General features: G+C 40.0%; 2 protein-coding genes across 2 annotated transcripts in view; one reads left to right on the top strand and one right to left on the bottom strand.

Annotated features, from left to right (window-relative positions):
- The window catches only part of RCOR1 (REST corepressor 1), a 118,821-nt gene that overhangs the window by 42,236 nt on the left and 58,354 nt on the right, over window positions 1-18,231 (bottom strand). The window lies entirely within an intron of this gene.
- Window positions 3,780-4,651, top strand: LOC133068260 (small ribosomal subunit protein eS1-like). Its single transcript, XM_061159476.1, has one exon. It carries the CDS (start codon window positions 3,803-3,805, stop codon window positions 4,595-4,597), a length of 795 nt encoding a protein of 264 aa, XP_061015459.1. The 5' UTR covers window positions 3,780-3,802; the 3' UTR covers window positions 4,598-4,651.

Here is an 18,231-nt window from a genome sequence, read left to right as displayed (position 1 = left end):
AATTTACTGATTGGGTCCTAACCAGCATTAAAAAAGGAAGAAAGAAAGAAAGAGTAAGAATAGAAAACACCAGCATATTTTTCAAAGCTTGTAAGTACCTGCCCTAGAGATTTCTTAACACAGGTGTCAACTGGGCTGGTTACAGCACCAGGCATGGAATCCAGCGTTAATCTAGACACTATAGCTTTGGCTGTATGAGCTGACGTTAAGTAAGGAAGAAATCCTCCATCCTGTGGGTGTGTTTTGTCTAATCACTGAAAGGCCTCATGGGCAAAACTTGAGATTTCCCTGCCTCAACACTGAGCCTCAGCTTCCTCCTGCAGGACCTGCCCTACAAAGTTCACGCGTGCTGGGCATCCACAATCACCGAAGTCAATACTGTAAAATAATGTCTAAACACTCACCCACACACCGCTGCTTCTGTTTCTCTGGAGAATTCGAACATGGATGGTCATTGCAGAACTGTCTACAGTGCTACAATGCAGCAAAATCTTCAAAGTCCATCCACAGGAACTGGTTGAATCACAGTATAGATATCCAAAGGAATCAAGCACAGAAAAGAAAAGAGTCGAGCGGGTCTTCAAAAGGCTGAACAGAGTCACCAGGACTCAGCAATTCCACTCCCAGGTGCACAGCCCAGAGAAAGGAAACCGTGAAAGTGAGAAGTGCAAGTGTCAGCTGCTCAGTCACGTGCAACTCTTTGCGACCCCATCCATGGACTGTAGCCCGCCAGGCTCCTCTGTCCATGGAATTCTCCAGGCAAGAATACTGAGTGGGTAACCAGTGTGTAGCCACATAAAAACTTGTATACAAACTTTCAAAGCACTATTCATAACAGCCAAAAGGTGGAAACCATCCAAATGTACATCAACTGATGAATAAATAAGCAAAATTTAGTCTACGGATATGATGAACTATTATACTGCCATAAGCAAGAATGAAGTATTGATTCATGTTCAGTATAGATTCAACCTGAAATCATATTAAAAGTGAAAGCAGTCTGTCACAAAAAAAGACATAGTATACAATTCCATCTATATGAGATATCCAGAGTAGGCAATTCTATGGACAGAAAGTAAATGAAGGTTGTTAATAGGTGTGGGGTGTTTGGGAGAAAGGAGGGGTGACTGTTAATGGGCAAAGCATCTCCTCATGGGACAGCAAGAATGGTCCAAAACTCAGTAGTGATGGTTGCACAATTATGTGAACATACTGAAAACCACTGATTTGTACATTTTAAACAATTAAATTGTACATTTTGTGAATATCTTAATAAAACCATTATTTTAAAAGTGAGAATACTTGTTTCTAGCTTAAGTATTTTTTCAATGAGTAAATGAATTAAAAAGCAAAAATATCAAACTGAAGATAAGAAAAACCACCTGGTAAAGTTAAACAGTGGATAAATCCTAGAAAAGAAGTGGGGGCACTGGATTGAGAGGAAAAAATGAAATTTGTGCTTTTTGCTCCACATACTTCCTTATTGTTTGGATTCTCTTCATAAGAATGCATTCAAGTGATACATGATAAAATTCTCTTTTACAAAAGAAAAGAGAATTCATTTAAAACTTGCAGAGAATTATTTCATGATTGCAATTTAATATCTGTTACTCATTTCTTAAAAACTGGAAAACCTGAACAGGTTACTTACAAAAAGAAAACTAAGTATGTTTCCAGAATTAAAGAATTTAAAGCTTTCACAGGGATACCCACTACAACAGAATAAAGAAAAGCAAAACCTCACTCAGTTTCAGGAAACGCCATCTCACTCTTAGTTTCCTAGTGTAATTACAGGGAGGCACATGACCGCAGAACTAGTGCTTAAAAAACACGTGGGCAACAAACAAGCAACTTGAAAAACCTATAACCTATTCCTTGTTCACTCTTCTTGACCCAGCAGGAGGAAAACAATTTTAAGTTAACTTTCCTTGAGGATTAGTCTCTCAGACTGCCACAATAAAAATACATTCAAAGATGACAAATACTCAACAAAACACTATGTGCAACAGTTTGCAGATACTGGACTTCAGATATTGCAGTTACATAATTGTAAACACATATGGAATGTTTAAAGAAACAGAAGTGGGACTCACAGAAATGAGTAAGCACCAAAGAGCAAAGCAAAGACATGTATAACAATGTTAGCCCAAAACCAAAAGCAAAAATAAATAAGTGTGACTACATCAAAATAAAACACTTCTGCAAAGCAAAGAAATTTATCAGCAAAATGAAAAGGCAACCCATTGAAAACCACTGAATCAAAAGAGAAAATACTTGCAAATTTTTGGAGAAAATACTTGCAAATCATATATCTGATAAGTAACTAATATACAAAATAAAAAAGAACTCATACAACTTCACAGCAAAAAAAAAAAAAAAAAATTCAATTTAAAAATGAGCCAAAGATTCAATTAGACAGCTTTCCAAAGAAGATATATATATATATCTATATCTATAGATATCTATAGATATCTATATATCTATATATATATATATAGGTGGCCAACACGTACATTAAAAAAAAAAACATTATTAATCATCAGGGACATGCTATGAGGTGTTACCTGACACCTGTTAGAATGGCTATTATGAAAAAGATAAGAAACAACAAGCGTTGGCAAGAAGGTGGAGAAAAGGCACATTGTCAGTGGCAATGTAAATTGAATTGGCGCAGCCACTATGGAAAATAGTATGGAGGTTCCTCAAAAATTAAAAATAGAGCTATCATACGATCCAGCAATCCCATTTGTCTGAAGAAAAGGAAAGTACTAGATCAGAAAGATGCATGCACCTCAGTCAGTGTTCACAGCAACACTACACGCAGCAGCCAAAGCTGGAAACAACCTCAGTGTGTATCCATGGATAAAAGAATGAACATAGACACACAGGAATACTATTCAACTATGAAAATGAACTGTTGCCATCTGGGTGGATCTTGAGGGCAGTACTTAAGGAAAACAAGGCAGAGACAAACACCACATGACCTCACTAATGTGGAATCCGAAAAAAGCTCAGACACAGAAAAGAGTGGTGCTTACCAGGGGTGGAGGGTGGAATGGGGTGATATCATGAAGGGAACATTAAAAGGTACAAACTTTCAGTGCTAGAATGAATAAATAATGGGGATGTAATGAACAGCATGGCGACTATAATAACACTATACTACAAAAAATAAATTCAAAATGATTGAAAGACCTAAATAAAAGACATGACACCATAAAACTCGTAGAAGCAAACACAGGCAAAACATTCTCTGACATAAATTCATGCCAATATTTTCTTATATCGGTCTCCTAAGGCAAAAGAAAAGAAAAATAAACAAATGGAACTTAATTAAACCTAAAATCTTCTGCACAGGAAAGAACACCATCAGTGAAACAAAAAGACAACCTACAGAAAGGAAGAAAGAAAATATCTGTAAATGATATGATCAACAAAGTGTTAATATCCAAAACATACAAACAGTTCACACAATTCAACATCAAATAAACAAAGAACCCACTCAAAAAATGGGCAGAAGATCTAAACAGACATTTTTGCAAAGCAGACATACAGAAGGTCAAGAGGCACATGAAAAGATGCTCAACATTGCTAATTATTAGAGAAATGCACATTAAAAGTACAATGAGGTATCAACTCAAACCACTAAGAATGACCACCATCAAAAAGTCTACAAATGATAAACATTGATGAGGGTGTGAAGGAAAGAGAACCTTCCTACACTTCCTGCAGCCGCTCTGAAAAACAGTATGGAGGCTCCTTAAAAAACAAAAAATAGCCTTTTGGCTCTCTGAGCTGCACCATGGCGGTCGGCAAGAACAAGCGCCTTACGAAAGGAGGCAAAAAGGGAGCCAAGAAGAAAGTGGTTGACCCATTTTCTAAAAAAGATTGGTATGATGTGAAAGCACCAGCTATGTTCAATATAAGGAATATTGGGAAAACATTGGTCACGAGAACTCAAGGAACCAAAATCGCGTCTGATGGCCTCAAAGGTCGTGTTTTTGAAGTGAGTCTTGCTGATCTGCAGAATGATGAAGTAGCATTTAGAAAATTCAAGCTAATTACTGAGGATGTTCAGGGCAAAAACTGCCTGACTAATTTTCATGGTATGGATCTTACCCGTGACAAAATGTGCTCCATGGTCAAAAAATGGCAGACCATGATTGAAGCTCACGTTGATGTCAAGACTACCGATGGTTACTTGCTTCGTCTGTTCTGTGTGGGCTTTACTAAAAAGCGCAACAATCAGATCCGGAAGACTTCTTATGCCCAGCACCAGCAGGTGCGCCAGATCCGTAAGAAGATGATGGAGATCATGACCCGAGAGGTGCAGACAAACGACTTGAAAGAGGTGGTCAATAAATTGATTCCAGATAGCATTGGAAAAGACATAGAAAAGGCTTGCCAATCTATTTATCCGCTCCATGATGTCTTCGTTAGAAAAGTAAAAATGCTGAAGAAGCCTAAATTTGAATTGGGAAAATTCATGGAGCTACATGGTGAAGGTAGTAGTTCTGGAAAAGCTACTGGGGACGAGACAGGTGCTAAAGTTGAACGAGCTGATGGATACGAACCACCAGTCCAAGAATCGGTTTAAAATGCAGACTCTTAATGGTGACAAATAAAAGATCTTATTTGTGGTAAAAAAAAAAAAAAAAATAGGACTTCCCTGGCATTCCACTGGTTAAAACTCCATGCTTCCAACTCGGGACGCAAAGGTCAGGGAACTTGGATCCCGCATGCTGTGTGGTACAACCAAAAAAAAAAAAAAGAGCTACCAGATGATCCAGCAATGCCACTCCTGGACATAAATCCAGAAAAGATGAAAATTCAAATTCAAAAAGATACGTGCACCCCAGTGTTCACAGCAGCACTACTTATAATAGCCGAGACATGAGAACAACCCAAGTGCCCATGAACAGACGACTGCCGTGAGAAGATGCGGTGTGTGTACATATCAGTTCAGTTCAGTCATTCAGTCGTGTCCGACTCTTTGCGACCCCATGGACTACACCACACCAGGCTTCCCTGTCCATCACCAACTCCAGGAGCTTGCACAAACTCATGTCCACTGAGTCGGTGATGCCATCCAGCCATCTAATCCTCTGTTATCCCCTTCTCCTGCCTTCAATCTTTCCCAGCATCAGGGTCTTTTCCAGTGAGTCAGTTCTTCACATCAGGTGACCAAAGTATTGGAGCTTCAGCTTCAGCATCAGCCCTTCCAATGAATATTCAGGACTGATTTCCCTTAGGATGGACTGGTGGATCTCCTTGCAGTCCAAGGGACTCTCAAGAGTCTTCTCCAACACCACAGCTCAAAAGCATCAGCTCTTTGGCACTCAGTTTTATGTTCCAACTCTCACATCCATACATGACTACTAGAAAAACCATAGCTTTGACTAGACAGACCTTTGTCGGCAAAGTAATGTCTCTGCTTTTTAATATGCTGTCTAGGTTGGTCATAGCTTTTCTTCCAAGGAGCCAGGTGTTTTCATGGCTGCAGTCACCATCTGCAGAGATTTTGAAGCCCAAGAAAATAAAGTCTCTCACTGTTTCCACTGTTTCTCCATCTGTTTGCCATGAAGTGATGAGACCAGATGCCATGATCTTAGTTTCCTGAATGTTGAATTTTAAGCCAACTTTTTCACTCTCCTCTTTCACTTTCATCAAGAGGCTCTTTAGTTCTTCACTTTCTGCCATAAGGGTGGTGTCACCTGCATATCTGAGGTTATTGATATTTCTCTAGGCAATCTTGATTCCAGCTTGTGCTTCATCCATTTTATATGTGTATACATATAAACACACACTATAGAATATTATTCACCCATAAAAAAAGAATCAAATATTGCCAGAACATGGATGGACCTAGAGAATGTTATACTCAGTGAAGTAATTCAGGAAAAAAACATTTTATGGTATTCCTTAAATATGGAATCTAAAAAATAATAAAAATCAATCTATATACAAAACAGATATAGATTCACAAACATAGAAGACAAACATATCAAAAGGGAAAAAGGGAGAGGATAAATTAGAAACATGGGGCTAACAGATAAAATCTAAAATCTACTATACATAAAATCGGTAAACAACAATGATTTACTGTGTAGCACAGGGAATTATGGGGCTTCCCTGGTGGCTCAGATGGTAAAGAATCTGCCTGCAATGCAGGAGACCTGGGTTGACCTCTGGATCGGGAAGATCCCCTGGAGCAGAGAATGGCTACCCACTCCAGTATTCTTGACTGGAGAATTCCATAGACAGAGGAGCCTGGGGGGTTCAGTCCATGGGGTCACAAACAGTCAGACGTGACTGAGTGACTAACACTTTCACTCTTTCACTCTCATGTGGGGAATTCACTACCTGGTAATAAACTATAAAGGAAAATAATCTGGAAAAAATAGATACAGGACTTTCCTGGTGGTCCAGTGGTTAACAATCCACCTGACAATTCAGGGCTCATGGTTGAGGAAGATCCCTGGTTGAGGAAGATCCCACATGCCACACAGCAACAAAACCCACACCACCACAACTACTGCAGCCAGGCTGCCCTAGAGCGTACTCTCCACAAAAAAGAGAAGTCACCACAATGAGAAGCTCACACACTGCAACAAAGAGTAGCCCTCGATTGCCCCAACTAGGGGCTTTCCTGGTGGCTCAGTTGGTAAAGACTTCACCTGCAAAGCAGGAGACCTGGGTTCAACCCCTGGGTTGGGAAGATGCCCCTGGAGGAGGGCATGGCAATCTACTCCAGTATTCCTGCCTGGACAGTCTTCATGGACAGAGGAGCCTGGCGGGCTACAGTCCATGGGGTTGGTTGCAAAGAATCAGATGTGACTGAGCGACTAAGCACAGCACACCCCCACCAGAGAAAGCCTGTGTGCAGCACGCAGGCCTGGCAAAGCCAGACACAAACGTCATTGCAGTTGCTCAGCTGCCCAGTCGTGTCCGATTCTTTTCGACCCGTGGACTGCAGCACGCCAGGCCTCCCTGTCCCTCACCATCTCCCGAAGTTTGCCCAAGTTCATGTCCATTCATCGATGATGTCATCCAGCCATCTCATCCACTGACATCCTCTTCTTCTTCTGCCCTCAATCTTCCCCAGCATCAGGGACTTTCTCAGTGAGTCAGCTGTTCACATCAGGTGACCAAAACACTGGAGCTTCAGCTTCAGCATCAGTCCTCCCAATGAGTATTCAGGGTTGATTTCCCTTAAGATTGACTGGTTTGATCTCCTTGCTGTCTGAAGGACTTTCAGGAGTCTCCTCCAGCACCACAGTTTGAAGGGATCAACTCTTCGGTGCTCTGCCTTCTTAACAGTCCAGCTGGGATGACCACAGTCTTGACTATAAGGACCTTTGTTGGCAGAATAATGTCTCTGCTTTTCAACACACTGTTGAAAGCTTTCCTGCCAAGAAGCAAACATCTTCTGATTTCATGGCTGCAGTCACCATCTGCAGTGATTTTGGAGACCAGGAAGAGGAAATCTGTCACTACTTCCACCTTGTCCCCCTCTACTTGCCATGAAGTAAAGGGGCTGGATGACATGATCTTAGTTTTTTTAAAATTTAAGCCAACCCTTTCACTCTCCTTTACCCTCATCAAGAGGCCCTTTATCTTCTTTGCTTTCTGCCACTAGAGTGGTATCATCCACGTATCTGTAGTTGTTGATGTTTCTCCCACCTATCTTGATTCCAGCTTGTAACTCACCCAGCCTGGCATTTCTCATGACGGCATCATATAGACTGAACAAACAGGGTGACAGCAGACAGCCCTGTTACACTCCTTTCTCAACCCTGAACCAATTAGTTGTTCCATACAGGGTTCCAACTGTTGTTTCTTGACCCGAATACAGGTTTCTCAGTAGATAGGTAAGACAGTCTGGCATTCCCATCTCTTTAAGAGCTTTCCAGTTTATTATGATCCACACAGTCAAAGGCTTTGGGGTAGTAAATGAAACAGAGGTAGATGTTTTTCTGGAATTCCACTGCCATCTCTATGATCCAGCGAATGTTTGCAATTTGATATCTGGTTTCTCCTCTTCCTTTTCTAAACCCAGCTTGGACATCTGGAAGTTCTTGGTTCACATAATGCTGAAGTGCGGCACGCAGGATTTTAAACATGACCTTACTAGCATGGGAGATAAGTGCAATTGTCCGATGGTTAGCACATTCTTTAGTACTACCCTTCTTGGGAACTGGGATGAGGACTGATCTTTTCCAGTCCTGTAGCCACTGCTGCATCTTCCAGATTTGCTGACATATTGAATGCAATACCTTGATGGCATCATCCTTTAGTGTTTTGAAGAGTTCTACTGAACTTTCACTACCATCCTTAAAGCACCCACTAACTTTAGGAACAGCAGTGCTCCCCAAGGCCCACTCGACTTCGCTCTCCAGAATGCCTGGCTCTGGGTGACTGTTCACGCCATCGCAGTAGTCCAGTTCATTAAGATCTGTTTTGTACAGTTGTTCTGTGTGTTGTTTCCAGCTCTTCTTAATCTCTTCAGCATCTACTAGGTCTCTACCATTTCTGTCCTTTATTGTGCCCATCTTAGGGCAAAATGCTCCCTTGATATCTTCAATTTTCCTGAAGAGATCTCTAGTCTTTCCCATTCTGTTGTTTTCTTCTAGTTTTAGACACTCTTCATTGAAGAAGCCCTTATCTCTCCATGCTGTTCTTTGGAAATCTGCGCTTAGTTGTGTATACCTTTCCCTTTCTCCCTTTCTTTTCACTTCTCTTCTTTAGCTATTTGTAACGCCTCCTCAGCAGACAGACTTTGCCTTTTTGCTTTTTTCCTTTGGGATGATTTTGTTCATTGCCTCCTATACAATATTACAGGCCTCCATCCACAGTTCTTCAGAAACATTATTTACAAGTTCTAATCCCTTGAATCTATTCGTTATCTACACTGCATATTCATAGGGCATTTGATTTAAGTCATTCCTGGCTGGCCTAGTGGTTTTCCCTGTTTTCTTTAGTTTAAGCCTGAATTTTGCCATGAAAAGCTGATAACCTGAGCCACAGTCAGCTCCAGGTCTAGTTTTTGCTGACTGTATAGAGCATCTCCATCTTCAGCTACAAAGAATGTGATCAATTTGATTTTTGTATTGACCACTTGGTGATGTCCACGTGTAAAGTCGTCTCTTGTGTTGTTGAAAAAGGGTATTTGCTATGACCAGTACATTCTCTTGGAAGAATTCGGTGAGCCTCTGCCCTGCTTCATTTTGTACTCCAAGGCCAAACTTTACTCCAGGTATCTCTTGATTTCCTACTTTTGCATTCCAATCCCCAATGATGAACAGAACATCTTTTTTTGGTGTTAAGTTCTAGGAGGTCTTCATAAAACTGATCAACTTCAGCTTCTTTGACATTAGTGGCTGGGTACAGACTTGGATTACTGTGATATTGAATGGCTTGCCTTGGAAATAACCAAGATCATTCTGTTGTTTTTGAGGTTGCACCCAAGTATTCCCTTTCGGACTCTTTTGTTGATTATAAGGGCTACTCCATTTCTTCTATGGGATTCCTGCCCACAGTTGTAGATTTAGTGGTCATCTGCATTAAATTTGCCCATTCCCACCCATTTTTGTTCACTGATTCCTAAGATGTCAATGTTTAGTCTTATCATCTCCTGCTTGACCATGTCCAGTTTACCTAGATTCATGGACCTAACACTCCAGGTTCCTATGCAATACTGTTCTTAGCAGCATCAGATTTTACTTTCCTCACCAGACATATCCACAACTGAGCACTGTTTCTACTCTGGTCCAGCCACTTCATTCTTTCTGGAGCTACTAGTAGTTCTTCTTCACTCTTCCCCAGTAGCATATTGGACACCTTCACACCTGGGGGACTCATCTTTCACTGTAATATCCCCTTCATGGATCACTGCCTTGTCGTGGCGAAGGGGGTTGCATAGTTTGATGAAGCTGTGAGCCATGCTGTGTCAGTTCAGTTCAGTTCAGTCGCTCAGTCGTGTCTGCCTCTTTGCGACCCCATGAATCGCAGCACGCCAGGCCTCCCTGTCCATCACCGACTCCCGGAGTTTACTCAAACTCATGTCCATCGAGTCGGTGACGCCATCCAGCCATCTCATCCTCTGTCATCCCCTTCTCCTCCTGCCCCCAATCCCTCCCAGCATCAGGGTCTTTTCCAATGAGTCAACTCCTCACATGATGTAGCCAAAGTATTGGAGTTTCAGCTTCAGCATCAGTTCTTCCAATGAAGACCCAGGACTGATCTCCTTTAGGATGGACTAGTTGGATCTCCTTGCAGTCCAAGGGACTCTCAAGAGTCTTCTCCAACACCACAGTTCAAAAGCATCAATTCTTCAGTGCTCAGCTTTCTTCACAGTGCACACATGACCACTGGAAAAACCACAGCCGTGACTAGACGGACCTTTATTGGCAAAGTAATGTCTCTGCTTTTTAATATGCTATCTAGGTTGGTCATAACATTCCTTCCAAGGAATAAGCGTCTTTTAATTTCATGGCTGCAATCAACATCTGCAGTGATTTTGGAGCCCTCCAAAATAAAGTCTGACACTGTTTCCACTGTTTCCCCACCTATTTGTAGGGCCACCCAAGACTAATGGGTCATAGTGGAGAGTTCTGACAAAATGTGATCCACTGGAGGAGGGACCGGCAAACCACCCCCAATATACTTGCCTTGAGGATCTTATGAACTGTATAAAAGGACAAACATCAATAAGTAAATAAAATTAAAAAAAAAAAAAAACAATATAAAACATCAACTAAACTGACTGCTAACTCTGAAAAGATAAACAAAATTAAAAGACCTTTAGATAGATTCATCAAGGAAAAAAGAGAGCTCAAATCAATAAATCAGAAATGAAAAGGTTACAACTAACACCAGAGAAATACAAAGAATCATAAGAGACCACCACAAACAATTATATGCCAATAAGATGGACAACTTAGAGGAGACACAGACAAACTCCTAGAAATGTACAATCTCCCAAGACAAAACCAGGAAGAAATACAAAATATGAACACACCAATTACCAGTAATGAAACTGAACCAGTAATTTTAAAAACTCTCAACAAAAGTATAGGACCAGACAGCTTCAGAGGTGAATTCTATGAAACATTTAGAGAGGAGTCAACACCTATTCTTCTCAATCTATTTCAAAAAATTGCAGAAGGAACACTTACCTCAATGAGGTCAGAATCATTCTGACACCAAAATCATACAAAACCATCACACACACACACAAAATAAAGTTACAGGCCAATATCATTGATGAACACTGTCACAAAAATCCTCAACAAACTATTAGCAAACCAAGCTCAACAATAAACCAAAAGGATCATAAACTATGAACAAGTGGGATTTATCCCAGATGTGCAAGGATGGTTCACTATCTGCAAATCAATCAATGCAGTACACTACATTAACAAACTAACAAACTGAATAAAAAAATCAAATCATCATCTCAAAAGATGAAGACAAAGCTATGGACAAAATTCAACATATATTTATGACAAAAACTCTCAACAAAGTGGGTACAGAGGAACCATGTCTCACCATAATAAAGGTCACATATGACAAGCACACAGCTAATATCATACTCAACAGTGAAAAGCTGAAATCATTTTCTCTAAGATGAGGAACAAGACAATAGGCCCACTCTTGCCACTTTTATTCAAGATAGTTTCAGAAGTCCTAGCCACAGCAATAAGACAAACAGAAAAGGAATCTACACTGAAAAGAAAGAAGTAAAACTATCACTTTTTGCAGATGACATGATACTATACATAGAAAACCCTGAAGATGCCACCAAAAAAACTAAAAGAACCTTCAATAAAGTTGGAGAAGTTGCAGGATACAAAATTAATATACTGAATCTGTTGCATTTTTATATACTATCAACCAACTATAAGTAAGAAAAATTAAGAAAACCCCAGTTACCATCACATCAAAAAGAATAAAATATCTCAGAATAAATCTAAGGAGGTAAAAGATCTGTATATGGAAAACTATAAGACAATGATGAAAAAACTAAATGATATAAACAGAAGGAAAGATATGCCATGCTCATGGACTGGAAGAAATTAGTACTGTTAAAATGATCATACTACTCAAGACAATGTTCAGACTCAATGCAACTCTATCAAAATACCAATGGTATTTTTTCACAGTACTAGTATAAAAAAGTTACAAAATTCCTATCAAAACAAAGGACCCTGAATAGCCAACACAATCTTCAGAAAGAAGAACAGAACTGAAGGTGCATGCTCCCTGACTTCAGACTATAATACAAAGCTACAGTCACCAAAACAGCATGATCCTGGCACAAAAACACACACATAGATCAACGGAATAGAATAGAGAGCCTAGAAATGAACTTGCACTTTTTTTTTTGACAATTAATATACAACATAGATAATCTATTTCATGGCAAACAGAAGAGGAAAAAAAGGAAGCACAGATAGATTTTACTTTCTTGGGCTTCAAAATCACTGCAGATGGTGATTGAAGCCATGAAATTAAAAGATGTCTGCTCCTTGGAAAGAAAGTTATGTCAACTCTAGACAATGTATTAAAAAGCAGAGACATCGCTGTGCTGACAAAGGTGCATACAGTCAAAGCTACGGCTTTTCCAGTCACGTACAGATGTAAGAGCTGGACTATAAAGAAAGCTGAGCATCAAAGAATTAATGCCTTCAAACTGCGGTGCTGAAGACTCCTGAGAGTCCCGTGGACTGCAAAGAAATCAAACTAGTCAATCCTAAAGGAAATAAACCCTGAATATTCATTTGGAAGGGCTGATGCTGATGCTCCAATACTTTTGTCACCCAATGCAAAGGGCTGACTCACTGGAAAAGACCCTGATGCTGGAAAAAAAGACTGAAGGCAGAAGGAGAAGAGGGCAGCAGAGGATGAGATGATTAAATAGCATCACTGACTCAATGGACATAAATCTGAGAAAACTCCAGGAAACAGTCGAGGACAGGGAAGCCTGGCATGCCGCAGACCATGGAGTTGCAAACAGACAAGACTCAGCAAATGAACAAAACAACTACAACAAAGGCGGCAAGAATAAACAACAGGGAAAAGACAGCCTCTTCAAGAAACAGTGTTGGAAAAATTGGACAGCTATATGCAAAAGGATCAAGTTGGACAACTCTCTCAAATCATGCACAAAAATAAATTCAAAATGGCTTAAAGATTTAAATGTAAGACCTGAAACCCTAAAAATTCTAGAAGAAAACATAGGCAGTAAGCTCTGTGACATCAACTAATCTTGGTAATTATTTTTATATGTCTCCTCAGACAAGGAAACAAAAGCAAAAATGAATAGGACTCAAATCCAAAAAACAAACAACCCAATCAAAACTGGCCAGAGGACCTGAAGAGACACTTTTCCAAGAAAAACATACAGATGGCCAACCGGCACATGAAAAGATGCTCAACTTCACTAGCCAAAAGTGAAATGTAAATCAAAACCACAGTGAGGAAAAAAAAAACAAAAACAAAACCACAGTGAGATTACCACTTTACATCTACTAGAATTGCTATTATCAAACTGAAAGTCGCTCAGTCGTGTCTGACTCTTTGTGACCCCATGGACTACACAGTACATGGAATTCTCTAGGCCAGGATACTGAGTGGGTAGCCTTTCTCTTCTTCAGGGGATCCTCCAACCCAGGGATCGAACCTAGGTCTCCTGCACTGCAGGCAGGTTCTTTGCCAGCTGAGCCACAAGGGAAGTCAAGAATACTGGAGTGGGTAGCCTATCCCTTCTCCAGATCTTCCTGACCCAGGAATCGAAGAGGGGTCTCCTGCATTGCAGGCAGACTCTTTACGCACTGAGCTGTCAGGAAAGCCCTGCTGGTTTTGGTGTGTGTGTATGTGCCTTTCCCTTCTCCAGTTGATCTTCCCAATCCAGCAATTGAACCCAGATCTCCCACACTGCAGGTGGATTTTTTTACCAGCTCACCCACAAGGGAAGCCCAAGAATACTGGAGTGGATAGCCTATCCCTTCTCCAGAGGATCTTTCCAATAGCTCAGGTGGTAAATAATCCACCGGCAAGGCTATTATCAAAAAAACAACAAATAACAATTCTTGGTGAGAATGTGGAGAAAAGGAAACACTCACGCACTGTTGTTGGGAATGTAAATTGGTGCAGCTGCTATGGAACAATATGGAAATTTCTCAAAAAATTAAAAATAGAACTACCATATGATCCAGCAATTCCACTTCCAGGTATTTATCCAAAGCAAACAAAAAACACTAATCAGAAAAGATATAAGCACCTCTATGTTCACTGCACTCAGTAAGTCAACAAATTTGGAAAACTCAGCAGTGGCCACAGGACTGGAAAAGGTCTGTTTTCACTCCAATCCCAAAGAAGGGCAATGCCAAAGAATGTTCAAACTACCGCACAGTTGTGCTAATTTCACATGCTAGCAAGGTCATGCTCAAAATCCTTCAAGCTAGGCTTCAACAGCACATGCACTGAGAACTTCCAGATGTATAAGCTGGATTTAGAAAAGGTATAAGGCCCAAAGATCAAATTGTTAACATTCACTGGATCACAGAGAAAGCAAGAGAATTTCAGAAAAACATCTACTTCTGCTTCGCTGACTACGCTAAAGCCTTTGACTGTGTGGATCACAACAAACTGTGGAAAATTATTAAGAGATGGGAACATCAGACCACCTTACCTGGTTCCTGAGAAACCTGTGTGCAGGTCAAGAAGCAACAGTCAGAACTGGACAAGGAATAACAGATTGGTTCCAAACTGGGAAAGGAGTACTTGCTCAAGGCTGTATATTGTCACTCTGCTTATTTAACTTATATGCAGAGTACATCATGTGAAACCACCACCTGGATGACTCACAAGCTGGAATCAAGATTGCTGGGAGAAATATCACCACCTCAGATAAGCAGATGATACCACCCTAACTGCAGAAAGCAAAGAGGAACTAAAGAACCTCGTGATAAGGGTGAAAGAGAGTGGAAAAGCTGGCTTAAAATTCAACTTTCAAAGAGCTAAGATCATGGCATCCAGTCCCACCACTTCATGGCAAATACAAAGGGAAAAAGTGGTAACAGTGAAAAATTTTATTTATTTTCTTGGGCTCCAAAATCACTGTGGATGGGGACTGCAGCCATGAGATCAAAAGACACTTGCTCCTTGGAAGGAAAGCTATGACAAACCTAGACAGCATATTAAAAAGCAGAGACATCACTTTGCTAACAAAGGTGTATATAGACAAAGCTACGGTTTTACCAATAGTCATGTTCAGATGTGAGAGTTGGACCATAAAGAAGGTTGAGCGCTGAAGAATTGACAATTTTTGAACTGTGGTGCTGGAGAAGACTGTTGAGAATCTCTTGGATAGCAAAGAGATCAAACCATTTAATCCTAAAGGAAATCAACCCTGAATATTCATGATGCTAAAGCTCCAACACTTTGGCCACCTGATGCAAAGAGCTGACTCACTGGAAAAGACTGTGATGCTCAGAAAGACTAAAGGCAGGAGGAGAAGGGGGTAGAGGATGAGGATGGTTGGATGACATCACTGACTCAATGGACAGAAGTGTGAGCAAGCTCTGGGAGATAGTGAAGGATAGGGAAGCCTGGCATGCTGCAGTCCATGGGGTCACAGAGTTGGACACAACTTAGTGACTGAACAACAACATGTTCATAACAGCCAATAGTCAAGATATGGAAGTAACCTAAGTGCCCATCAATAGATGAACACAAAAAGAAGATGTGGTATATATATGCAATGGAATATTATTCCGCCATAAAAAATGAAACCTTGTTGGTTGCAAAAACATGGATGGACATAGAGGGCATTATGCTAAATGAAGTAAGTCAGGGATGGAAGGACAAATATTTTATGATTTCACTTATATATGGAATCTAAAAAAAGAAACGAACAAAAAACAGAAGAGAGTTATAGATTCAGAGAACAAACAGGTGGTGGCAAGAAGTGGGGTGAGGAGGAAAGAAGTAGATGATAGAGAATAAGAAGTAGAAACTTCCAGTTGCAAAATGCGTCACAGGTGTCAAATGTACAGTGCGGGGAATATGATCAGTAATTATGTAGTATCTTTCTATGGTGACATATTATAATTACTAAACTTATCGTGGTGATCATTTTGAAATGTTTAAGAATACTGAATCACTATGTTGTGTGAAGTGAAGTGAAGTGAAAGTTGCTCACTCATGTCCGACTCCTTCCAACTCCATGGACTGTATTCTCTAGGCCAGAATACTGGAGTGGGTAGCCTTTCCCTTCTCTAGGGGATCTTCCCAACCCAGGGATTGAACCCTGGTCTCCTGCATTGAGGTGGATTCTTTATCAGCTGAGCCACAAGGGAAGCCCACTATGTTGTTTAACAGAAACTTATATAGAGCTGCAGGTCAATTAAAAATTTTTTTTTTTTTAGTCACAGAAAAAGACATCAGATTTGGGATTACAAGGTTGAGGGGAGAGGAGGGATGGGATGAAGGCAGTCAAACAGTACAAATTTTCATTTACAAGACTAGTATGTGCTAGGGATGTAATGTACAACATGATAAACATAATTATCACCTCTGTATGTTATACAAGAAAGTTGTTAAGAGAAAAGCCTAAGAGTTCTCATCACAAGTAAAAACTGTTTGTTTAATTTAATCTTGAATCTATATGAGATAATAGATATTCACTAAACTTACTGTGTAAGTCAAACCCTTATGCTATACACCTTAAACTTATACAGTGCTGTATGTCTACTGTATCGCAATAAAACTGAAAAAAAAAAAAACAAAAACAAGACAGCAACAAAAAAACCCTCAAGAGTTGAACAAGATAAAGTCAAATGACATAACAATTATACATTTTCTAAGTACCTAAATAAATAAGTTTCAAAACAAACCAAAATTGATGGAAAAATGGGAAGCTGACAAATAAATCAACATACTGGGAGATTAAAACATCTGTTTGACAGTCCAAACAGGAAGAGATATACAAACTAAAAACAATGAACAGGTTTTATTCACTGGAGATACTTTTAAGGCAGCATCTAATAATAAGGGTACAAACATTCTTTAAAAGCAAATTTATAAAACTGCCCACATATGTACATGGCTATAAAACAAATTTAAACACATTTCAAATAGGTAGCATATAGACTATACTTTCTAACCACAATGCAATTAAAAGCCAGTAATTAAACAATAAACCAGAAATCTTCATACAGCAACACTAAAATATTATCACTTCTGTTATAACTGACATACATGCTTACTACGTACTAGGCACTGTGCACTTTTACATTCATTAGCTCATTTAATCTTTCTAACAACACTCTGAGGTAGTTACTATCATAGTCCCATTTTGCAGATGAGAAAATTAAGGCACAAAAAGATGAACTGATTTGCCCAAGATCACATCTGTGAGCAGTGAAGCTGAGAGTCAAACCTGAGCAACAGATTCCAAGGCCATGATGGGTGGGAAGGGTGACGAACTTTAGAGTAGAGAACGCAGTTACGCACGACCTCAGCCAGGGGACAAAGTCAACAGCCACAATGACCAGATCAGGTTCACAGTATGTGCCTTATATGATGTGAGATGATGAGAACAGCCTTTTACCTCTGGGTCTTTCTCTCAAAATCATAAAAAAAAAAAAAAAAAATCAGACAAATCCCAATTGAGGACCACTCTGTGAAAATCCTGACTAATACTCCTTGAAGCTGCCAGTCATTTAAAAAAAACAAGAAAAATGTTAAGAAACCGTCAATATGAACTTATTTACAAAACAGAAACAGACTTACAGATATCAAAAATAAATTTATGGGTTATTTTTTATGATTACCAAAGAGGAGACATGTGGAAGAGGGATAAACCAGGAGCTTGGGAAGAACACACACATACTACTATATATATGACAGATAAACAAGGACCTACTCGCTCTATAGGACACGGAACTCCTACTCAGCATTCTGTGATAACCTATATGAAAAAAGAATCTGAAAAAGAGTGAATATCTGCAAACATATAACTGAATCACTATGCTGTAACACCCGAAACTAACACAACATTATAAATAAACTCTACTCCAGTTCAGCTGCTCAGTCATGTCCGACTCTGTGACGCCATGGACTGCAGCACTCCAGGCTTCTCTGTCCATCACCAACTCCTGGAGTTTGCTCAAACTCATGTCCATCGAGTCGGTGATGCAATCCAACCATCTCATCCTCTGTCGT

This window comes from Dama dama, chromosome 13 (assembly GCF_033118175.1).
Source record: "Dama dama isolate Ldn47 chromosome 13, ASM3311817v1, whole genome shotgun sequence".
Classification (NCBI taxonomy): domain Eukaryota; kingdom Metazoa; phylum Chordata; class Mammalia; order Artiodactyla; family Cervidae; genus Dama; species Dama dama.
Note: the sequence above shows the minus strand (reverse complement) of the source record. Positions and strands in the feature narration are given on the sequence as shown.